Source organism: Pristiophorus japonicus, chromosome 8, assembly GCF_044704955.1.
Source record: "Pristiophorus japonicus isolate sPriJap1 chromosome 8, sPriJap1.hap1, whole genome shotgun sequence".
In the NCBI taxonomy this organism is placed as follows: domain Eukaryota; kingdom Metazoa; phylum Chordata; class Chondrichthyes; family Pristiophoridae; genus Pristiophorus; species Pristiophorus japonicus.
Genome location: NC_091984.1, coordinates 208,408,671 through 208,434,197, shown reverse-complemented (window position 1 = coordinate 208,434,197; position 25,527 = coordinate 208,408,671). Strand labels below are relative to the sequence as shown.

General features: G+C 43.5%; 1 protein-coding gene across 1 annotated transcript in view; it reads left to right on the top strand.

Moving 5' to 3' along the window:
• The first annotated feature begins 1,019 nt into the window (after positions 1 to 1,019).
• Positions 1,020 to 25,527, top strand: part of pes (pescadillo) — a 45,520-nt gene continuing 21,012 nt past the window's right edge. Inside the window, exons 1-6 of the mRNA XM_070887888.1 lie at positions 1,020 to 1,257; positions 2,612 to 2,691; positions 4,565 to 4,718; positions 8,496 to 8,605; positions 21,833 to 22,004; positions 24,208 to 24,297. Coding sequence (XP_070743989.1) covers positions 1,234 to 1,257; positions 2,612 to 2,691; positions 4,565 to 4,718; positions 8,496 to 8,605; positions 21,833 to 22,004; positions 24,208 to 24,297 — 630 coding nt within the window. The 5' untranslated portion in view covers positions 1,020 to 1,233. The remainder of the gene's footprint in view (positions 1,258 to 2,611; positions 2,692 to 4,564; positions 4,719 to 8,495; positions 8,606 to 21,832; positions 22,005 to 24,207; positions 24,298 to 25,527) is intronic.

Sequence of the window (25,527 nt, the reverse complement as noted above, 5' to 3'; positions counted from 1 at the left end):
TACGTAACATCGCCCGTCTCTGCCCTTGCCTCAGCTCATCCGCTGCTGAAGCCCAATGTCTTGGTTACCTCTAGCCTTGATTATTCCAACGCACTCCTGGCTGGCCTCTCGCATTCTACCCTACGTAAACGAGAGGTGATCCAAAACTCAGCTGCCTGTGTCCTAACTCGCACCAAGTTCCGTTCATTCATCATCCCTGTGGTCGCTGACCGACATTGGCTTCCGGTAAATAAAGGCTTCGATTTCAAAATTCTCATCTTTATTTTCAAATCTCTCCATGGCCTCGTCCCTCCCTATCTCTGTAATCTCCTCCAACTCCACAACCCCCCGAAATGTCTGCGCTCTAATTCTGTCCTCTTGAGCATCCCTGATTATAATCGCTCAACCATTGGTGGCAGTGCTTTCTATTGCCCAGGCCCCAAATTCTGGGACTCCCTCCCTAAACCTCTCCACCTCTCTCTCCTCCTTCAAGATGCTCCTTGAAACACACCTCTTTGACCACACTTTTGGTCACCTGTGCTAATTTCTACTTATGAGGCTTAGTGTCAAATTTTTTATCTCATAATACTCCTGTGAAGCGCCTTGGGACGTTTCACTATGTTAAAGGCACTACATAAATACAAGTTGTTGCTGCTGTAGGTTGTAGCATTTCAAGTGCATACCCAAGTACTGGGGTTGTTGTTCCTTGTGCACAGAATCAGGGAAATTTATTGTACAAAAGGAGCCCATTCGGCCCATCGAGTCTGCTATCCAGCCTAATGCCACTTTGCAGCTGTTAACAGAAGGGGCATGGGAAGCAAAATAAACAGCAAAAGACAGCATTGCCACCGTGCTCCAACCGCAAATGATGCTCCTAATTCCCACGGAACAAGTTGGAGCCAGCTTGTTCTGCATTCGCCCACCAGAAGCAATAGTTTCTCGATATCGGCCGCATCAATGGCGCCACCTTGCAAACTCTGAGGGATGCCGGCTCGCTGCCCGCAGGCACGCGTCACAGATCAGGCCCCAAACACTGAGCAGCCCACCCACCGCCTCTCATTAATTTAAGACCGTTGATTCTTTCCACCCCAATTTTTTCTTTTTTTAAAAAGTATAGTAAAACGACACCAATGCGAAATGTGTATTGCGGAAGTTGATTGGAGCGCGGGGACGTGAGGCAGCTGCACGGCTAGCTGCAACCAGGCCCCGGGGTCCTGCCTCGCGGCCCATGTGCGGAGCGGCTCGGCGGTGAGGATGGGCGGCCTGGAGAAGAAGAAGGTTCGGCGGGGCTGGGGCTGGGGGCGCGCAACTCCACCGATTTTTATACATGTGTGATTCCAGCCAGGCCTTGCAGCGCACGGTCTCCGTTAGTGACTCCGGCCCAGCAAATATCACCAGGCCTTGGGCCGGGCCCGGTACTGGCAGCTTGCCCCCCTCCCCCCGTAATACTGCCCCGTCCCCCCCCCCCCCCCGTAATATAATACTGCCCTCTTTCCCCCCCCCCCGTAATACTGCCCCTGACCCCCCCACACGTAATACTGCCCCTGACCCCCCCACACGTAATACTGACCCCCCACACACCGTAATATTGACCCCCCCTCCCCCTGTAATATTGACCCCCCCCTCCCCCTGTAATATTGACCCCCCTCCCCCTGTAATATTAACCCACCCCTCCCCCTGTAATATTGACCCCCCCCTCCCCCTGTAATATTGACCCCCCCCTCCCCCTGTAATATTGACCCCCCCCTCCCCCTGTAATATTGACCCCCCCCTCCCCCTGTAATATTGACCTCCCCCTGTAATATTGACACCCCCCTCCCCCTGTAATATTGACCCCCCCCTCCCCCTGTAATATTGACCCCCCCTCCCCCTGTAATATTGACCCCCCCCCTGTAATATTGACCCCCCCTCCCCCTGTAATATTGACCCCCCCTCCCCCTGTAATATTGACCCCCCCCTCCCCCTGTAATATTGACCCCCCCCTCCCCCTGTAATATTGACCCCCCCTCCCCCTGTAATATTGACCCCCCCTCCCCCTGTAATATTGACCCCCCCTCCCCCTGTAATATTGACCCCCCCTCCCCCTGTAATATTGACCCCCCCCCCTCCCCCTGTAATATTGACCCCCCCCCCCCTGTAATATTGACCCCCCCCCTCCCCCTGTAATATTGACCCCCCCCTCCCCCTGTAATATTGACCCCCCCCCTCCCCCTGTAATATTGACCCCCCCCGTCCCCCTGTAATATTGACCCCCCCCTCCCCCTGTAATATTGAACCCCCCCTCCCCCTGTAATATTGACCCCCCCTCTCCCCCTGTAATATTGACCCTCCCCCTGTAATATTGACCCCCCCTCCCCCTGTAATATTGAACCCCCCCTCCCCCTGTAATATTGACCCCCCCTCTCCCCCTGTAATATTGACCCTCCCCCTGTAATATTGACCCCCCCCTCCCCCTGTAATATTGACCCCCCCCCTCTCCCTGTAATACTGCCCCTCCTCCCCCTGGTAATTCTTGCCCTCCCTGTAATATTGACTGCCTCCCTCCAGCTGTAATATTTACTGTGCTCCTTGCCCGAGTCAGTTATGATTACCTTTTCTGCAGAAAATAAAATGTGATTTTTTTTCCCATCAGCATGAAAGAGGAGCCGCCACAAACTACATCACCAGGAATAAAGCCAGGAAGAAGCTGCAGCTCAGTCTTGCGGATTTCAGGTAAAAATTTAGTTAAATGCGTCACGGTGTCAGTTATACTTTTAGAAGGGGGTGAAAGTTAATGGAAAGATTGCATTATTTATTGTCCTGGTTAAACGGTTAAGGGAGTGTTTACCTTTTGTAAATTAAGCGGTAATACTGTATAAGACAACATCGAAACCACTTCTAGAGTATTGTGTCTAATACTGGCTGTTATGATGCAGGAAGGATATTGTTTTCCTTGAGGGTGCTTTTCAAAATGTACATGTATTTCCTGCAGGAGAAGCAGTCAAACAGACGCACACGACCTCTTTGCACTGCTCTCCTGTGATTTTAGTTTAGCTGCTCCTGAAAGTTAAGTGGAGGTGTGACGAGCAACTCTTAGAATTCATGAAAATGTCAGTCGTTGATGGCATTGGGTTTCAAATTTTATACTAGAGTGCTTTTGCTCAGTGGTAGCACTCTCACCTGAGTCAGAAGATTGTGGGTTCAAGTCCTACTTTAGAGACTTGAATACAATTTAGGCTGACATGCGGAACCTTCTCAGGTGGACGTAAAAGATCCCACGGCACTATTTTTGAAGAAGAGGAGGGGAGTGCTCCCTGGTGTCCTTGCCAATATTCCTCAATCAACAGATTATTTGGTCATTATCTCATTACTGTTTGTGGGACCATGCTGTATGCAAATTGGCTGGCACGTTTCCTACATTATAACAGCGACTACACTTCAAGAAAAGTATTTCACGGACTGTAAAGTACTTTGGGACATCCTGAGGTTATGTTAGAATGATCTAGCCTGTCTTTTTTCTGTCAACATAAATGTGCATTACGATATTGGATCTTAGAAATACCATACTTAAAGATTAAGGAAATTGAACTAATTCTCACTGGAAAAGGGGAAAAACTTTCAGTCAGAGAAAGACAGACTTGCATTTATATCCTTTCATGACCACCAGTCGTCCCAAAGCACTTTACAATAAATGAAGTGCTTTTGAAGTGAAGTTACTGTTGTAATGTACGAAATCTTTTGGAGGTTTTCAAAATGATGAAACAAGTTGTTGATAAGTGGTTCAGAAAAATTGTTCACAATAGTTTTCAACAGTTAAACAAGGTGCAATTTCAAAATTGCGGATAAATATTTTATGCAAGAGTAATAGAAGCAATCAATATAAGTAAATAAGTGAATAAAAACTTGCATTTATATAGTACCTGTTAGCGTAGTAAAATGTTCCAAAGTGCTTCACAGGAGCATTATCAAACAAAATTTGACACCGAGTCCCATAAGGAGATATCCAGGCAGATGACCAAAAGCTTGGTCAAAGATATAGGTTTTAAAGAGCATCTTAAGGGAGGAGAGTGCGAGGCAGAGAGGTTTAGGGAGGGAATGCCATAGTTTAGGCTCTCGGTAGCTGAAGGCACGGCCACCAGTGCTGGAGTGATTAAAATTGGGGGTGCGCTAGAGGCCAGAATTGGAGGAGCACAGAGATCTCGGAGGGTTGTAGGGCTGGAGGAGGTTACAGACATAGGAAGGAGTGAGAACATGGAGGGATTTGAAAACAAAGATGAACATTTTTAAATCGAGGCCTTGCCGGACAGGAAGCTTATATAGGTCAGTGAGCACAGGGGTGATGGGTGAACAGGACTTGGTGCAAGTTAGGATATGGGCGGCAGAGTTTTGGATGAGCACAAGTTTATGTCGGGAGGAAGATGGGAGACCAGTCACGAGTGCATTGGAATAGTCAAATCTAGAGGCGTGGATGAGGGTTTGAGCAGCAACTACTGGCAAAGGCCCATCAAAAAAGATTGACTTACTGGGCCAAATAGTTTTTCCTATTACTAGTTTCTATTCCTAAGAAATAGTTGCTGTATCCATATACGCTTTTTTCTTTCAACAGGCGGCTCTGCATACTGAAGGGTATTTATCCTCATGAACCCAAACACAAGAAAAAGGTTAACAAAGGTTCAACAGCCCCACGTACTTTTTATCTCATCAAGGATATCAAGTTCTTACTGCATGAGCCTATTGTGAACAAGTTTCGTGATTATAAAGTAAGTTTGCATTCTCTCATTTCCAATTTAATTCTTCTCTTAAATGAATAGTGCATGTTTTAGAAACATGAGGCATAAGGTTGTTTTCTGGTTGTGTTGGGCTGAATGAGTCTTCAAATTCCGCGACATGTCTCCAAAGGTTTATTCGTTTCAGCTATCATGGCTGTGCTGCAGCATCACTTAGTCTTTCACTGAAAATTGTAATTCAGGAGAAATTAAACCCCCAGACCATAATCGTGTTTTCTTAATCGTGTTTTCTCTTAAATTCATTACTCAGAGAAAGCTTTGCTTCTCTGCATCCTAAGGAAAGGACATCTTTCCTCTATGCCTTCTATCGTCAGGAAAGTTGCAAGCTACAGTTCCTGTGTCAGTTGTGGCAGGGAAATTCTTTGCTAAGGCAGGCAGATGAGTCTTTGATACCAGACTCGCTGGTCTCAGTTGATGGAGTCTTGGTGTGAAAGCAGCGGCCAAGCTGCTCAAGTACAACAGTAATTTATATTTTCACTGTCCATCCTTCTGCAAAACTCTAAAACACGTTCTGGTATAGTTTACATGGGCTGGATTTCCCATGGCATCTCTGCCCGGTTTCTTGACGGTATTGGTCGGTTTGGACGGCAAATTTCGGAAAACAGTTCCGCTGGCGGTTTTGAAATACCGCTGGGGAGCGGACCGCCGGCGAGCACCGTCCAAAAACCGCCACTGCCAGAGTTTTGTCCCAGCGGTGACCCGTAGATAAGTTTTTTTTTAAAACCGCCAAACGCCCACGAGAAACCAGCCGGAGCTGGACGGTAGTTATGAAGCCCGACAAAAAAAAGGTAAGTTAGAGTTTTCTTTTACTTTTTCAACGATTATGTGTAAAAGGATCCTGAGAATGTATAATTTATTTTTTGTATTTAGAAAAAATTGAGTGTTTTCTCTCTTTCCCCCCACCCCCCCCCCCCCCATCCTAGGCCCAACCCGCAGCCTCGGTCTAAATTTTAGTAAGTACCACCCAATTAGATTAATTTCCGCCCAATCAGCCGAGGATCACATTTTTCGCCGAAAATTGGGGTGCAAGGTCCATTTTTTCTGCCGGGCGTAATTTTTTCTTTTGTGGAATTTTTTGCCCGCGGTAATTTTAAAATCTTAGCGGTATTTTGGGCGGCAATCCGGCGGTGGAGGAGTTTTTGGAAATTCTAGCCCATATATTTTTTAAGCAACTAATTTTATTGTAAATACAGACAAAATCTGCTTTAAAATATTGTAATATTTTTTGTTTTGCTCAGGTAGAAATTTGAAACATTGTTTTTCTTCCGTCTACACATCTTGAACACAATTTCATTTAAAATCTAAAAGTCTTTAATTTCTGATAGCAGTCCCTTGAGCCTTGAAGTGCATAATTACTCTCTTGTGCTTCACTTTCCTCTCCCAAAACTGCTAACTACTCCAGGATCATCCTGCATATCAAAAATAAGTAGCGTCCCGTCACCAGCAACTGTCTCCTTAAACCCCTCTCCTCCACCCTCCCTTCCAATAGCAAGTGCAATGAGCTCAGGGGATGTCTGTCACTAAGATTGAGACCATTGTTCATCTGTAATCCCCTCCCTTGGCCACCAAGACAAACCCCCTCCCCCAGCCCTGAACTTCTGCCTTTTTACTATTTTCTCTCAAATCTCCCCACATGCCCTTTGGAATCTCATCTTGTGCATGAGACTCACCTCCTCCTCCCTTGACCCCAGTCGCACAAGACTGCTGATCACCCAGCTTCCCCCTACCACCGCCCCCCCCCCCCCCAGGCTCAAGGAAAGTGTAAATAGTTCCCTCTTCACAGGTGCTGGCTATGTCCTTTTCAGAATTGCTGTCATTGCCCCTTCCTCAGAAAAATCATTCTTGGCTCCTCTATCCTTGCAAACTTCTGTTTCTATGTATCTCCAATCTTTTCCTCTCAAGTTCTTGAACATGTTGTTGCATCCACCCCTGCTGGAGCACTGAAACATTTCAGCCCAAATCAAAACGACAGATGCTCTGTGACTGTGACCATTGTGCAATATTCCTCCTCGGCCTCTGCAGTCTTTGAGATGGTCAACCCTTTCTCTTAATGCCTTGTCCAGTTCAGTGAGATTGCCCTCGCTCAGTTCCACTCTTGCCTTTCCCATCATAGCCAGAGCATCTCGGGTTATGGGGAATTGGCTTTGTTTGCCACTCCTGCACTTTTACCTCAGGAGTCTCCTCTTCCTCATCTACCTGCTGGCTCTTGGAGACATTGACTGTAAAAGAAAGAGGGCGGCTCCCACATGTACACTAATGACAATCAGCTCCACCATTTTACCGACCCTTTACTGCCTGTGTTGTCGGACAGCTTGTCCGATAGTCTTGGATGAGGTGCAATTTCCTCCAGTTAAACATTGAGACTGAAGGCATTGTCTTCAGCCCCCACTACAAACCCTTGCCACTGATTCCATCCTTCTTTGTTGCCATTGTTTCAAAATTCTCATCCTGATTTTCAAATCCCTCGACGGCTTCGCTCCTCCCTATCTCTGTAATCTCCTCCAGACACACAACCCCCCCCCAACCCCCAGAGATGTCTGGCTCCTCTAATTCTACCCTCTTGAGCATCCTTGATTATAATCGCTCAACCATTGGTGGCTGTGCCTTCTGTTGCCTCGGCCCCAAGCTCTGGAACTCCCTGATTACACCTCTCCACCTCTCTACCTCTCTTTCCTCCTTCAACACTCCTTAAAACCTTCCTCTTTGACCAAGCTTTTGGTCACCTGCGCCAATTACTACTTATGCAGCTCAGTGTCAAATTTCTATCGCATAATACTCCTGTGAAATGCCGTGGGCCGTTTCACCACGTTAAAGGTGCTATATAAATGCAAGTTGTTAGCTTGCGTTGAATCAGACTGTTCATAACATCAGCATGCTATTCGACCCCAAGCTGAGCCTCTGACCCCTATAGTCTCCATCACAAAGACTGCCTACTTCTAACTCTTAACACCACCTGCCTGAACCCATCTGCTAAAACCCTGAACCATGCTTTTGTCACCTCCAGATGCAACTAGTCCAGTGCTCTCCTAGCTGGCCTCCTGCCCTCCACCCTGTAAACTTCAGTGCATCTAAAACTCTGCTGCCTGTATCCTGTGCCACACCAGTCCTGCTCATCTATCACTCCTGTCCTACATTAGCACCCAGTCCCTCAATGCCTCCAATTTAAAATTCTAATCCTCGTGTTTAAATCCCTCCATGGCCTCTCCCCTCTTTATCACTAATCTTCAGCCCTGCATCCAATGTCCCCCCTGCCCGCAACTCTCCATTCCTCTGACTCTGGACACCATGTTTGTTTTAATTCACCTGGTTACAATAAAAGCTCTACATCTGAGCATTCTGGAATTTAACTGGGGCAAGGAACCCTTTTCTAGTAGTTTGTGTAAGAGCAGTTAGTCATTCTATATTAAAAGACCTGTATAAATGGAATTACAGTTACCTTAACAGCAAAATAATTAGCTACCTCTGAAGGGAAGTTTCAGCATTAATAAAGCATCAATTGTTCCAAGGATATTTCCATTTTACATCCACATTCTTCAAATGCTATTTCAACAGAAATTTAGTAGAAAATAATTTTTTTCCCTGACATTTTAATAGTAACCGCATATTTTGAAAGCTGCAAAACTCTATTAATGCTCTGGATTAAATTGCATTCTGTAATCATTTTACAGGAAACTGACATCCTTTGTAATTTATTCTGTTAGAGTGATGATGATGAAAGAAAAGCTGTGATGCATGGTTATGCTTTCTCAGGTATTTGTCCGGAAACTCCGTAAGGCCTATGGAAAAGCAGAATGGGGTACGGTTGAAAGGCTTAAGGACAATAAACCTGTGTACAAACTGGATCATGTTGTCAAAGAAAGGTAATTTGTGGAGGAACTCATTCATGGTCATAAAAGCCATCTGTTTCTATCCATTTGTTACATAGTTACCATTGCACATTGTATGCATTTCAAATGACTTGAGAGGTGTGCTCACCTTTTAGCCACTGAGATACAGCTGACACCAATAAAGTCTTATAAGGCCACAATTCTGACCTGCTTGGGACCTGGTCTGGAGCCACCTGATCTGGGAAAGCATGTTGCTGACTAGGTGCTGTTAATTTATTTAATTTTGAACTGAACAGTAATCTGTTTTGCAGGGTGTCTATTGCCCCCATGTTAAGTCATTAAAATCAGGACTGTGAGGAGAAGAACATGTTTATAAAGATCTCAAGCTAATTTCAAATCTTAATTTTCTTTTATATGTGTTAACAGATGTGTACACGGTTCACACTCACTGTTTTGGTGCTTGAAATACAGGGATGGCTTGAATATCTCTCAAATTTTTTAGGGTTTTTGTTTACAATTTGTGCCCCAAAATTGATCGTCCTTGATTTTACATATATCACCAACTATTAAAACATCTAAAGTAAAGAGATGAGGGGTTGCAGCCTAGCAGTAATAGAGGAATTTTCTATCACAGTTTATTGTCTGAGCGTGCAAGAGAGTTGCTCAAAGCCTTTCCAGTTATTGGAGCAGTTTTCAAGTCTTGGACAGATTTGGACTTTCTAAAAAGAATTTTTGTATAGTTCGTGGGGGGAGAGGAGAGAGGAGAAACTGGCATTGACAAATTGAACAGTGAAATTTTCATGGCCACTTGAAGGGTGTGGAGGAGGTCGGGATATGTTTGCTCAGCTGGTACATTGCAAAAAGAATGGAGACTGAACTGAGCCAGTGCGAAGTTGATGAATCCAGAAGATCGGATAGGTTTGGGTAATAAATGAAGGAGGTTGTTATGTAAAGGGAACAGAGTGGGAGAGGGCAGAGCTCCTGGAAAATCCACCCCCAAGTTAATGGACAAAATATCAGTGGATAAGCTTATCACAAATGGAGCAGTTTGAGAGAAAACTAACTATGGAAGCATTGGTGAGGGAGTGTGTTATAGTAACTCGTCAGAACTGGCTGAGATGTCCAAAGCAGTGATGTGATTCACCAAAGTTTTCAAAAGCATAGTTCTGGGTATAGTGCAGACCTTCACATCCTTGCATCAGACCAGGGTGAATTTAAAAATGTTTTCTATAAATTTAAAACTTTTAAAAATCGACAGATCTTTTCTGACCCATCTAATTTACAATTGCCGTAGTCCCTCAGTTGTGCCATGGTGTGGCGCTGTTACAAATGGAATAACATCATTCTTGCATTTGGAGTGTCCATTTATGCCTCCGATCCAGTGATTCTTAAATTAACGGTGTCTATAATTTAAGGCACTTATAACTGGCCGCACGATCTCCAGAACAAGAGCTACCACTGTTGCATGGAGAGAGCCATAGAAGGAGGCCATTCAGCTGTTGTGTTGGCTGGTTCTTTGCGAGAGCAAGCCAAAACAAGTCCCACTGCCCTGCTCTTTCCCCTTAGCTCGGTATCTTCCTTTGCTTTAAAAATGTATTTACACTTTTGGAAGATGCAATGGTTTCTGACTCAACCACTCTCTGCAGCAAAGCATTCCACCAATCTTCACTTGAAATATCTCCCACCTTGCTCTTCAATTCTCTGCCCATTTCAAATTGATGGCCATCTTTCCACTGACTCCAAAATCAGAAAATTCTTTCCACATTCAAAAATTGAAAAGCCTTCATTAAATTTCTTGGGCTTCTCTTCTGCAGTGGAAATAATCCCAGTATCATTTTTCCTTAATCATAGTTTCCTATCCCTGGTATCATTTTAGTAAATCTCTTTTCAGAAGGACAGAGCAATCAAGGTCAAAAATCAAAAAGGGCCACATTACAACATAATTCTAAAAGGACAAAGTGTTTAAAAAAAACAAGCCAGAAGGCTGAGTCTCAATGCGAGGAGCATTCGTAATAAGGTGGACGAATTAACTGCGCAGATTGCTGTTAATGGATATGATGTAATTGGGATTACGGAGACATGACTCCAGGATAACCAACGCTGGGAACTCAACATCCAGAGATATTCAATATTCAGGAAGGATAGACAGGAAGGAAAAGGAGGTGGGGTAGCGTTAATGGTTAAAGCGGAGATTAACGCAATAGTAAGGAAGGACATTAGCGTGGATGATGTGGAATCTATATGGGTAGAGCTGCGAAACACCAAAGGGCAGAAAACATTAGTGGGAGTTGTGTACAGACCACCAAACAGTAGTAGGGAGGTTGGGGATGGCATCAAACAGGAAATTAGGGACACGTGCAATAAGGGTACAGCAGTTATCATGGGTGACTTTAACCTACATATTGATTGGGCTAACCAAACTGGTAGCAATACTGTGGAGGAGGATTTCCTGGAGTGTATAAGGGATGGTTTTCTAGACCAATATGTCGAGGAACCAACTAGAGAGCAGGCAATCCTAGACTGGGCCTTGTGTAACGAGAGAGGATTAATTAGCAATCTGGTCGTGCGTGGTCCTTGGGGAAGAGTGACCATAATATGGTAGAATTCTTCATTAAGGTGGAGAGCGACACAGTTAATTCAGAGACTAGGGTCCTGAACTTAAAGAAAGGAAACTTCGATGGTATGAGACGTGATTTGGCTAGGATAGACAGGCGAATGATACTTAAAGGGTTGACGGTGGATCGGCAATGGCAGACATTTAAAGATCACATGGATGAATTACAACTATTGTACATCCCTGTCTGGCGTAAAAATAAAACAGTAAAGGTGACTCAACCATGGCTAACAAGGGAAATTGAGGATAGTGTTAAATCCAAGGAAGAGGCATAAATTGGCCAGAAAAAGCAGCAAACCTGAGGACTGGGAGAAATTTAGAATTCAGCAGAGGAGGACTAAGGGTTTAATTAGGAGGGGGAAAATAGAATATGAGAGTAAGCTTGCAGGGAACATAAAAACTGACTGCAAAAGTTTCTATAGATATGTGAAGAGAAAAAGATTAGTGAAGACTAATGTAGGTCCCTTGCAGTCAGAATCAGGTGAATTCATAATGGGGAACAAGGAAATGGCAGACCAATTGAACAAATACTTTGGTTCTGTCTTCACTAAGGAACACACGAATAATCTCCCAAAAATACTAGAGGACCGAGGATCTAGCGGGAAGGAGGAACTGAGGGAAATCCTTATTAGTCAGGAAATGGTGTTGGGGAAACTGATGGGACTGAAGGCCGATAAATCCCCAGGGCCTGATAGGCTGCATCCCAGAGTACTTAAGGAAGTGGCTCTAGAGCATTGGTGGTCATTTTCCAAAATTCCATAGACTCTGGATCAGTACCTATGGATTGGAGGGTAGCTATTGTAACCCCACTTTTTTAAAAAAAGGAGGGAGAGAGAAAACAGTTAATTATAGACCGGTTAGCCTGACCGGTGGTGGGGAAAATGCTGGAATCAATTATTAAAGATGTAATAGCAGCGTATTAGAAAGCAGTGACAGGATCGGTCCAAGTCAGCATGGATTTATGGAAGGGAAATCATGCTTGACAAATCTAGAGTTTTTTGAGCATGTAACTTGTAGAGTGGATAAGGGAGAACCAGTGGATGTGGTGTATTTGGACTTGCAAGGTTCAGTGCTGGGTCCCCAGCTATTTACAATATACATTAATGATTTAGAAGAAGGAATTGAATAATATCTCCAAGTTTGCAGATGACACTAAGCTGGGTGGCAGTGTGAGCTGTGAGGAGGATGCTAAGAGGCTGCAGGGTGACTTGGACAGATTAGGTGAATGGGCAGATGCAGTATAATGTGGATAAATGTGAGGTTATCCACTTTGGTGGCAAAAACAGGAAGGCAGATTATTATCTGATTGGTGACAGATTAGTAAAAGGGGAGGTGCAAAGAGACCTGGGTATCATGGTACATCAGTCACTGAAGGTAGGCATGTAAGTATAGCAGGCAGTAAAGAAAGCAAATGACATGCTGGCCTTCATGGCGAGTGGATTTGAATACAGGAGCAGGGAGGTCTTACTGCAGTTGTACAGGGCCTTGATGAGACCATACCTTGAGTATTGTGTGCAGTTTTGGTCTCCTAATCTGAGGAAGGACGTGTTTGCTATTGAGGGAGTGCAGCAAAGGTTCACAGACTAATTCCCGGGACGTCAGGACTGACATATGAAGAAAGACTGGATCGGCTAGGCTTATATTCACTTGAATTTAGAAGAATGAGAGGGAATCTCATAGAAACATATAAAATTATGACGGGACTGGACAGGTTAGATGCAGGAAGAATGTTCCCGATGTTGGGGAAGTCCAAAACCAGGGGTCACAGTCTAAGGATAATTGGTAAGCCATATAGGACCGAGATGAGGAGAAACTTTTTCACCCAGAGTGGTGAACCTGTGGAATTCTCTCCACCACAGAAAGTTATGGAGTGCAGTTCGTTGGATATATTCAAGAGGGAGTTAGATGTTAGTTACGGCTAAGGGGATCACAGGGCATGGAGAGAAAGCGAGAGTGTGGTACTGAAGTTGCATGATCAGCCATAATCATATTGAATGTTGGTGCAGGCTCGAAGGGCCGAATGGCTGCTCCTGCACCTATTTTCTATGCTCTTTCTGGCTCGAATGCCCTTTCCATAATGGGTGCCCACAACTGCACAAAGTACAGTGACTGTGGCTTATCCATTGCCTTGACAAATTTATCATTTCCTTTTTGCTCGTAAGTTCTATGCCCCTATTATTAAACCTAAAATGCTATTAGGGAGGGTTTATCTACCTTCACTTTTAAGGAATGATGTATTTAAACATAGGAATTGCTCGACAAAAAGAACACAGTCCATCTGCTTTGCCTTCTACCATTCTGGTGAACGCTTGATTCAGCATTAATGGAATTATTGATTCATCATGGCAACCAATCAATTAGTCTACAGCAGACTCAGACATGACGTGTGCAAACCCCCAGTGGTGGAGAGCTTTGGGAACCATGGGTCCAAAGTCACCCGTTCCTTCCAAGCTTGCGTCACCTACCACATTTTGTATGTCTCATTACTGTATCCCAGACTGTTGTGTGCGGCTGCATAAATGCAGATTGGGACAGGACACTGGATATTCGTGCTTACTGTGGTTCTGCGGTAGCTTAATCACAAGACCCCCATTACTAATGCAGCGCATTTACTCAGGTCACATACCACATGGCTGACACGAATGTGAAAACATCATATATTATTAATGCTGTTGGTTGCAGGCCTCACAAACACCACTTTAGAAAACCTGCCTAAGATGCAAGTAACTTCAGTATTTTCTTCGTCAGAACCTTTAATTCCCTCAGTTTTTGACCACAATTCTTTGCCCTACTCCCTAAGGTGAATTTGTAATATTTGCTTAAGATGCAATTGCTTTTATTTTTTTAATATGCCCCAAAACGTTTTCCCTTACCACGGTAGATTTGCAATTCTTGCTGAAGCTCTCGTTGGTAAAGTGTTATAGCACTACCAGTGATGTTCTCATCCCAATCTACTCATCGGCCCAACCCTCTTCTTAATCTTCCTCGCTGCAATGCTCCACCTCAGTCAACAAGCTCCCCGCTGGAGTGGAACTAAACTACAGAACCAGTTTCCAGGCCAGGTCCAAGACCACCCCAACCTCTGTCGTCGAGCTACAGTACCGGATGATGCCTGCGTCTCTGCACATTCAGAGGCTGAACTCCAGGATATAGTTGACGTATTTACTGAGGTGTACGAAAGCATGGGCCTTGCATTAAACATCCGTAAGACAAAGATCCACCACCAGCCTGTCCTCGCCGCACAGCACTGCCCCCCAGTCATCAAGATCCACGGCGCGGCCCTGGACAAAGTGGATCATTTCCCATACCTTGGGAGCCTTTTATCAACAAAAGCAGACATTGTTGAGGAGATTCAATGCTGCCCCCAGTGCACCTGCGCAGACATTAGCCGCCTGAGGAAAAGAGTGTTCGAAGACCAGACCCTCAAATCTACCACCAAGCTCATGGTCTACAGGGCTGTAGTAATCCCTGCCCTCCTGTATGGCTGAGAAACATGGACCATGTGCAGTAGACACCTCAAGTCGCTGGAGAAATACCACCAACGATGCCTCTGCAAGATCCTGAAAATCCCCTGGGAGGACAGACGCACCAACATTCGAGTCCTCATCCAGGCCAACATCCCCAGCATTGAAGCACTGACCCAACTCCGCTGGGCAGGCCACATTGTCCGCATGCCAGATACGAGACTCCCAAAGCAAGCGCTCTACTCGGAACTCCTTCATGGCAAACAAGCCAAAGATGGACAGAGGAAACGTTACAAGGACACCCTCAAAGCCTCCCTGAAAGTGCAACATCCCCACAGACACCTGGGAATCCCTGGCCAAAGACTGCCCTAAGTGAAGGAAGTGCATCCGGGAGGGCGCTGAGCACCTAGAATCTCATTGCCAAGCGCATGCAGCGGAAAGAACGTGCGGCAAACCTGTCCCACCCTCCCTTACCCTCAACGACTGCCCCACCTGTGGCTCTCGTATTGGACTGTTCAGCTACCTAAGGACTCATTCTAAGAGTGGAAGCAAGTCTTCCTCGATTTCGAGGGACTGCCTATGATGATAACAGCCATGTTTCAAAACTGACTGATTCTTGCCACAATTTCCAAACTTGATATTATTGCACCTCTTAATGATCCCTTTTCAGCCCTAACATAAACATTAGTCCCTAACAATAACCTGAAATACAAAGCCCCTATCTCAGTAATCTCCTCCAGCCCCAAAACCCCCTGAGATGTCTGCATTCTTCCAGTTCTGGCCTCTTGAGCATCCCTGATTATAATCGCTCAACTATCGGTGGCCATGCCTTCAGCTGCCGAGCCCTCAAGCTCTGTTTTGCTAAAAACTTTATTTAATAGCCCAAGAGAAATTCCTAATTCAGAGACTGAAGCTGAATTGAAGTCTCAAGCTTCAAAGAGAATTCAGGTCTGTGCAGGGGAACCTTCTTGCATTTATTTCTACCATCACTAAATAACTACTATTATAGGCAATTTTGATTTTCTTTTTTTCTTTCTCACCTCACCCCAATTTTATAAAAGTTTTTAGTTGTGTACACGAATCCAAATCCATCATCCATCATCCATGTCTTTGTTACCTCTCGAATTGACAATTCACGCACTCCTGGCTGGCCTCCCGTGTTCTACTCTCTGTAAACTTGAGGTCATCTATAACTCTGCTGCCCATGTCCTAACTGGTAGAAAGTCTGGTTCACCTCTGTGCTCGCTAACCTATGTTGGCTCCCGGTTAAGCAACATCTCAATTTTTAAAAATTCTCCTTGTTTTCAAATCTCTCCATGGCCTCATCCCTCCCTATCTTGGTAATCTCCTCCAGCCCCAAAACCCCCCCTGAGATATCTTCACTCTCCAGTTCTGCCCTCTTGAGCATCCCTGATTATAATCGCTCAACAATCGGTGGCCGTGCCTTCAGCTGCCAAGGCCCCAAGCTCTGGAACTCCCTCCCTAAACCTCTCCGCATTTTTTCCTCTTTCCTCCTTTAAGACGCTCCTTAAAACCTACCTCTTTGACCAGGCGTTTGGTCATCTGTCCTAATCTTCTTAAGTGGCTCGGTGTCAAATATTGTTTTGTAACACTCCTGTGAAGCGCCTTTATAGCATTAAAGGCGCTATATAAATAAATGTTTTTGTTGTGGAATGTGGAAGGAAAATAATCAAATTCACTTTTTTTAAAGTTAAGGGATTTGGGTTGTTTTGTGGCAGTTTCTTGTTCCCAGTTGGTAGCTTTGGCAGGGGGGGAATGGATGGAAGAACAATTTGGTTGCTGATTTCTGGTTAGCTTTTCCTACTTCGCTACTGCTTTGTGATTCATCATGATGGCTTTTTCTGTCTGCCTGTATTTGAGCAAATAGACTGCGTTTGACAAACAGATGAATGTGCCATTCACTTTCTCATGCACTGCAAACATAGGCAAGATTTTTAATTGTGTAGATAAAGTCAGTTGAAACCCTAAATGGTCATGGGTTAGTTGGTGTATCTTTAGAGGAAGTCTTCAGCCAGGTGGAGGAAAGAGGGAATTCTTGCCATACTCATTTTGGTAACTATAATCACCATCTATTGTTACTCTTCCCACCCACCACCTCCAAACACACTGACATTTACTACCAGCAGAGTGACCACTGGTGAGGTCAGTTTTAAGATCACTTCTGCGTGCTAAGGAGGCCATTTTATGTTGTCCCTGCCTGATCTCTTGAAGGATCCATATATTTAATTGTGAGCACTCCTGCTTTGCTATTCTGAATGCCAAAAAATAGTTCTATTCTCTTTGATCAATATAACTAAAGCTCTTGTCTTTTTTCTTCTTCCCATCCCCCCCACCCTGCCTCAATGCAGTCAATAGCACCACTCTGCATTCCACTATCTAATAAATAGTCAAGACAGCTGTGTAAAGGCATGATGCTTGAGATGGGAGGAAAACTGCAACTTGAGTTTCAGAACTGACTGCTATTTGTAATGAAAACAGGAAATGGTTGAATCGCAAACAGTCGGTCAGTGTTTAAAGGAGAAAACTAGGATAGCGCTTCAAATGAAGCCCTTCATGAGAATTTTTTTAATTTCAGATTTCTAGCATTCGTGGTTCTCATACTGATTCCTGTAATATGTGTTCTCCTTTAGTTAAGTCACAATGTTTATTTTTGCACACTCAATGTTCTGATCTTTTTTTAAAAAAAAAACAAATTAAGATGGCTAGGAATGTTACATGGCTACAATAATCTCGGTTTTTGGATAACAGCAAAGTGACGTCAATCATGTCCTCAAAGACATTTCATTTCACCTCCAGTGTGTTTATCTCTTTCTGTGTCGTCTCTTCCCTGCCCAAGCCCTAGCACTCCATGATGCTTTCCCCAACAGCTTGGCTGAGATTGAAAACTTAGCAAGTAGCGTACTGGTGGTGCGTACTTCTGTTCCACTGCTCTGTACTGCCACAGGTTGGAGCACACTGTGCCTGTTCCCTGGTATCTATTTGTAATGTATATGCTTTCATCTCGCTCTTTCCACCTCCACTCCCACCAAAGTGTGAGCTTTCCCTTTTTAGTTTTTATAGGGAATTTGCATCTTCTGTCAACCATTACCAGCTCTTCGCTGCTGAATTTTCCCCCATGTGGTATAAAATTACTTGATGCAGAAAGTGTTTTTGTTTTTCTAAAAAGTGATTTTGATGCCAGAACAAGCTTCCAATGGTGTTAGCTGATGTGGAATCCTATTTTCTTAAACAATTCTTTCTGGGCACATTGATACCTCGTGTGTGTGTGTATTTTATGTATTTGAAGGACCTGTTCAAAATTATAGTTTTTTAAGGGTAGAAATATCTCAATTCAAGGTGCTCTTATAAGTGTTAATGATTGATAAGCCATCTGAATATATCATTCATTTGCACAGTTATTTAGGTTTCTGTTTGCATTTCAGACAAAAGGACTTGTAAACCTGCAAAGTAAATTATGCTTCAAATCTTTTTAGAAACACACATGCCTCCTTTGTTCACACATGTTCCCCAGTGCATAAAAATCAAATTCCTCACCTATAATTCCATCTGTGACCTGCCCGTCCATGACCTTGCCCTACCTTATCTCTGCAATTTCCTCCATTCCAACATTCCCTCTGATTCTGGACTTGTCTTTTACCCTGCCTCTTTGCCCCAATGTTGGTAGCAAAGCCTTCAGCCACCTCTTTAAAAGACTTCTCAAAACTATTTGATCAAACTTTAACTCCTTCTCCTCCCCATCTCTCCCTTCCGAACTTGGCAACATTCCTTTCTCCTATTTGTAATGCACCTTGAGATGTCAAAAGTGTTACATAAATGTTGTTGGTCACAGTACCTTCTAGTTATATCCACAAATTCTAGTGGCTCTGAAATGAGCACCCATGAAACTCTTATCTCGTCCCTCCTTCTGATCTTTAAAACATTGAGTATTTGTTGTGTTCCAGTGATTTGGTCTATGGAAATCACTTGACCTATACCTCCCTCGGTCTTTCACCAGTTTTTTTTTAAACAAGCCATGTGATCCAAAGCTCACCTTCATCTAGCAGTCTGACCTGCGGAAACCATATGGCCCACAGAGGCACAGACTTGCTAGATTTCTTCCAGTAATGACAATTGCTTTTACACCATGTCTCATCTCTGCCCTGCCTCTACCTCAGTCTCCCCAGTCTGGCTCTACAAATGCCTCTGGCTGTGCAAATGCCCCTGCCTGGAGGAGGGTTTCAAGTTGCCGATCTCTTTGTACAAAACTGCATGTGCTGTCCACTTTTCCCACTCGTTGCAGACTGCCCAGCTCTGGTAACCGCATTTATGTGCCTGTTCGAGTTGATTGTCAGGTCAATGATGAAGCCCAGGATGTTAATGGTGGGGGGCTCACCTAGGCCCCACACTTTGGACATCCTTCTTTAAACCCCTCAAACTCCCTCTCTCCTTTAAGACCTTACTTAAAATCCACTATAAAACTACCTCTTTGCCCAAACCTCCTAATGTCCTCGTTTGGCTTGGCATCAATTTATTTTGATTGTGTCTCTGAAGTGCTTTCTACATTTCTATAGTTTTGGTCTCCTAATCTGAGGAATGACATTCTTGCTATTGAGGGAGTACAGCAAAGGTTCACCAGACTGATTCCCGGGATGGCAGGACTGACATATGAAGAAAGACTGGATTGACTAGGCTGATATTCACTGCAATTTAGAAGAATGAGAGGGGATCTCATAGAAGCATATAAAATTCCGACGGGATTGGACAGGTTAGATGCAGGAAGAATGTTCCCGCTGTTGGGGAAGTCCAGAACCAGGGGTCACAGTCTAAGGATAAGGGGTAAGCCATCTAGGACCAAGAGAATTGTGAACCTGTGGAATTCTCTACCACAGAAAGTTGTTGAGTCCAGTTCGTTGGATATATTCAAAAGGGAGTTAGATGTGGCCCTTACGGCTAAAGGGCTCAAGGGGTATGGAGAGAAGGCAGAATGGGGTACTGAAGTTGCATGATCAACCATGATCATATTGAATTTTGGTGCAGGCTCGAAGGGCCGAATGGCCTGCTCCTGCACCTATTTTCTATGTTTCTATGTACATTAAAGATGTGATATAAATGAAGTTATTATTGATTAACTCACAGTGGCTTCATTTGGCAGATTACATAGTGAATCCTTTCTGAAGGTCAATCCTGCTTAATTACCTCTCGTGTAGTGAGTACATAGACCACAGTTTTCAGTCCCCATACATGCAATCAGAATGATTCCTCACCCGACTCTGAGACTTCAAGACAGTGGAGCACAACTGGAGTATAGCAGACGCAATGAAACCACATCAGCAGCACACTGACTTGGATTACAAACATACTTGGACTGTGACATCTCTCCTCGTCCCCAATAATTCTATTCAAGTTCTAATCATAGATGAATCTCAGAAATTTACAGCACAGAAGGAGGCCATTCGGCCCATCGTGTCCGTGCACGCAGTACTCTCGCTGCGGCCTAACTAATGTTTTATACAGTTTAAGGATAACCTCCCTGCTCTTGTATTCAGTTCCTTGGCTAATAAAGGCAGGTATCCAGTATGCCACCTTAACCACCTTATCTACCTGGCTTGTTACCTTCAGGGATCTGTGGACATGCACTACAAGGTCCCTCTATTCCTTTACACTTCTCAGTGTCCTACCATTTACTGTGCATTCCCTTGCCTTGTTAGCCCTCCCCAAATACATTACTTTACACTTCTCTGGATTGAATACTATGCCACTGTTCTGACCATAAGCACATAAGAAATAGGAGCAGGAATAGGCCAGATAGCCCCTGGAGCCTGCTCCGCCATTCAATAAGATCCTGGCTGATCTGATATTGGCCTCAACTGCACTTTCCTACCTGTTCCCCATAGGCTTTGACTCCACAATAGTTCAAGAATCTGTCGATCTCAGCCTTGAATATATTCAATGACTCCGCCTCCACAGCTCTCTGGGATTCACGATCTTCTGAGAGAAGAAATTCCTCCTTATCTCCATCTCCGTGGGCGACCCCTTATTCTGAACCGATGCCCACTCGCTCTAGATTCCCCCACGAGAGGAAACATCCTCTCAGCATCCATCTTGTCAAGCCCCTCAGAATCTTACATGTTTTAATAAGATCACCTCATTTTTCTAAACTCCAATGAGTACAGGCCCAACCTGCTCAACCCTTCCTCATAAGACAACCCCTTCATCCCAGTAATCAACTTAGTGGACCTTCTCTGAACTGCCTTCAATGCAAGTATATCCCTCCTTGAAAAAGGAGACCAAAACTGTACGCAGTACTCCAGGTGTGTACCCTCTGTACCGCAACATTCTATAGTCTCTTTCCTTTAAATAATTTGCTTTTCTATTCCTACCAAAGTGGATAATCTCACATTTTCCCACATTATACTCCATCTGCCAAATTTTTGCCCACTCGCGTAACCTATCTATATCCCTTTGCAGACTCTGTGTCCTCCTCGCAACTTGCTTTCCCATCTATCTTTGTATCAACAAATTTGGTGGCAATACACTTGGTCCCTTCATCCAAGTCGTTAATATAGATTGTCAAAAGTTGAGGCCCCAGCACTGCTCCCTGTAACAAACTAGTTACAGTTTGTTAACATGAAAATGACCCATTTATCCAGACTCTCTGTTTTCTGTTTGTTAGCCAATCTTCTATCCATGCTAATATAGTACTGCCAAAACCATGAGCTACAGTCCATTGATATCTTCCTGCAATCTACAGCTTTCTTCTTCATTATCAACCACACGGCCAATTTTTGTATCATCTGCAAACTTAAACATATGCCCTATATTCAAGTCCAAATCACTGATATATACCACAAAATAAATCTCTTTCTCCCCCCCCCCCCCCCCCGGCCCGAGTGCATTGTCTGTGTAAGATCAGAAGTATCTCAAAATAGACAACTTGTTCTATAATAAAGTTGATATATTTTTTTTGGAATGTGGTTCAACTAGGGGAAATGCCATTATCTAATCCAAGTTATAATGAGGGCATGTACAAAGTTCATTGCTATCTGATTTGGTGAACTACAATCGATATGTTCATTAAACTTTGAATTTTATGGCTCACATTCTTTCCCCAGTGAAATGCTTTTTAAAAATTATTATTCTTTGATTTCTCCCCCCCCTCCCCCCCCCCCTTTCTCTATTAAGGTATCCGACCTTCATAGATGCACTCCGTGACCTGGATGATGCATTGTCCATGTGCTTCCTATTTGCAACATTCCCTCGCACGGGTAAATGCCACGTACAGACGATTCAGTTATGTCGGCGGCTAACTGTGGAGTTTATGAATTTCGTTATTGCCTCCAGGTCACTACGTAAGGTGGGTATCAGCTAAAAGAGTGGAATGTCGGCATGGTGAAATAGGGAGCGTTATGTTCAGCAAGGTGGGTTATCAGTGATGGGAAACGTGGCTGTTCTTCCACCTTTGTTCCCGAGTATCAACGGGAAACAATGCAAGATCTGGTAGGGTGTACGTTTCCAGGATTTACAAAGTTAAGATATAACGAGAGGGCAAAAGAGCTCCGACTACTGTAAGGAAACCTTGTAAGTCAGGTGTATTATGGGTGGAATGGAAAAGTACTCGGGTCATGATTATCATATAACAAACCTGCAAACTGAGTAACCACTCCACAGAGCTGGTGCTGTGAATGCTGACAGAAAACATTCAGATACTCATGGAATGTTTTTATTAAAAATATGCATCAATATTGGCTACTAACCAAGAGATGAAAATTGCATTGATTGTGAATGTAGAGCAAAACAATTAGTAAAGATGGAAAGGCTGAAAGGCCTTTTTGTTCGTATTCTATATCCTTGTAATGAAACTACTTTAGTAAGTCACAGTAGTTTTACCAGCTAAGAATTCGGTGCATTGATTATCAATATGCTATTCATATGGTTATGAATAACAACCTGATCCCACAGGAAAATCTGAGCTGCTGGTCAGACTTGCTAACAACACAAAAGTAAGAACAAAGGAGACAAAGGACTTGCAGAAAGCTTTATATCTAATTGAGCAAAAGAAATTCATGACAGAAGGGTAAAGACAAAAGTATAAGTATTGAATTAGCACAAGGAGACTGAACATTTTGCTGTCCATTGTGGTGAAGAAATCTTAAAGTACTAACAGAATGTTAGAATATATGTAGCTTTTCATAACTTCAGGGGTCCCGAAGCACTTCAGAGCCAATGAATTACTAATCCAACAGTAAACTATAAAAGTACAGAAGTTAGGTGGCTCGGTGGTCAGATCTTAGACTAATGTATTCAGTTTTTTTTTCACCTCGTCAAAAGTATACTTGTATTAGTTGAGGTGCAGGACAGAGCAATGAGAGTGATCCCACATGTAAAGGAAATGGGATTTGATGGAAAAACTAGAGAAGTTTGAATGGGAAGAAAAGTAGAGAGTACCTTCTTTGTTCAAAGTGCCTTCCCCATTTTTATTATTATACAGGTAAATTAAAACACTTGATGTTTCTTTGCCATTCTTTTAAAAACAGTGATCACCATCCTGAAGACTCCTAGTCTGCTCCAGTATTATCAGCAGAGAATCTTGAGTACATTACTCTGGGGACTATTATCGCAAACTTTGAGATCTTTCATTGCAAATTATGGAGGAATCAGACTTCAGACTAGCCTGAGGATCTCTCTCGGTTGGCTAATATTCTGTGTGTTGGTCAGTCAGACCTGGCTGCTTTAGCTGAATAGCAGATGCTCACCATACCGGCTCTCAAACGAAGAGTCCCATTGTTGCCAATGTTCTAGAAGGCTGTTGCCCATGGAACCCTAGCTCAGCGTGTATGCTAGAGTGTAATGTTGTCACGTAACCTGCAGAAGCTCTGTTGGAGCTCACGTGATCAAGTGCTTGACAGCTGTGAAACTGCACAGTACATAGTCAACGACTTCAAAAGCTAACGTCATAAAATTGGCAAAAGAATTTTTAAAAAGAGGAAAAGTTGGCAGGCACTCCTGGTACTTCGAATTGGGATGCTCTTATTCTGTAAGAACAGAACTGACGTAAATAGACTGACACCTGATTAGTTAGCAAGCCATGAACTGGAGCTGGCAGTCGACTGGAATTGGGAATTAGCGAAACGTAATAGGACCTGGAGATCATCCTGAGATTGTTTTAAGAAAATTGCACTAAAGATAAAATGTAGAGAAAAGCAGCTCAACTGATGAGTGGACGGGACAATTGAGTTGAAGTGTATATGATGTGTATTGTTTACTATTATAGTTGCATTTTGTTCTGCCAAAACCTATATAAAAAAAATTAAAATAAGATGTACTCCATCTTTTACATACTGCAAAAAATTTAATTCCCTGTTGGAGGTACAGTTGTATTGAGGGTTTTTTTAAAAAAAAGAATTCACTGTCCAAATTTAGATACATAGCAACAAGCACGTACTGTTTAACTTTGGAAAATATAGTTGTAAATCGCCTACACTGCGCTGCTTACTCGTTCATCGACGTGAGCTTTTCTCCTATGAGTTTTAGCTTAATGGGATATAATTTCTTTCTAGGTATTCCTGTCTATCAAAGGAATTTATTACCAGGCCGAAATTCTTGGTCAGCTGATAACCTGGATTGTGCCCTATTCGTTTGCACACGATGTAAGTATCAAAACAGCGTGCTGGCAGCTTGCAGTGTTGCTATTCAATAGCTCTTGATGAATCCTTAAAGTAATAGACAGTGAGAATACAGGAATATGGTACGTATTATTTCAGGCAGGCAGTGTTATTGCTGAATGTCTGTCGCATAGTCAAAATCTATTGGTTCGCGTTTGTCAACACACAATCATACAATAATCTGATTGTGTAAATTCCATAATGTTGCAGTAATTTTGTCATTTTGAAATGTTTCTTTTAGAAAGAAATTGGGGTAATTGCATAGTGGCAAAGAACTGAAGAAGCGGCTTTCTGAGTATACAGTTCGACCATTAAATGAGAAGTTTCATCCCAAGTCTGAATGCTATTCAAGGGAACATGTTTACCTGCACACAATACACTTTACAACTAAGTGCAGCTTTATAAAAAAAAAATCATAGTCGCGTTAAACAGAAGTTCTTGTTTTGTAGAAACTTTAATCTTTTACACTTTACGCATGGAATTTGGAAGAGGCCGATTCAACTATAACCTTGTTTGTGCAATGTGCAATTGATGAGCTACAGGTAGTGGTGTGTTATGATTGCAGCTGCTCCTGTTCAGGTTTCATATTGCCTTATAGGACAAGTCAATGTAATTGTGGATTAGTCCCGATGCTATATTGTACCACAACTCAGTCCAACTTTTAAAACACAGACTGGCTCTATAGCAATTATTTGACACTCTTCTGCTCGGGTTGAAGGATCACCAGGAATAAAATACTCGCACAAAATTACTTTTGAAGGGAAGCACGAGTTTGATTATCATAGAATTTTGCAGCAAGGAAGGGTGCCATTCGGCCCATCGCGCCTGCACCAGTTCTCTCAAAGAGCTATCCACTCAGTCCCATTTCCCAATACCATTTTAAACTTTAATTTTCTAAATATTTATCCACTTCACACACATTGTGGGCTTCCCCCCCCCCCCCCCCCCCGTTTTAATATCAACAGACACAGCAACTTAGTGATTTCACCCCTCAAATATAGTTTTAGGCCTACTGTATAAGAACATAAGAATTAGGAACAGGAGTAGACCATCTAGCCCCTCGAGCCTGCTCCGCCACTTAATAAGATCATGGCTGATCTGGCCGTGGACTCAGCTCCACTTACCCCCCGCTCCCCATAACCCTTAATTCCCTTATTGGTTTAAAAATCTATCTATCTGTAATTTGAATACATTCAATGAGCTAGCCTCAACTGC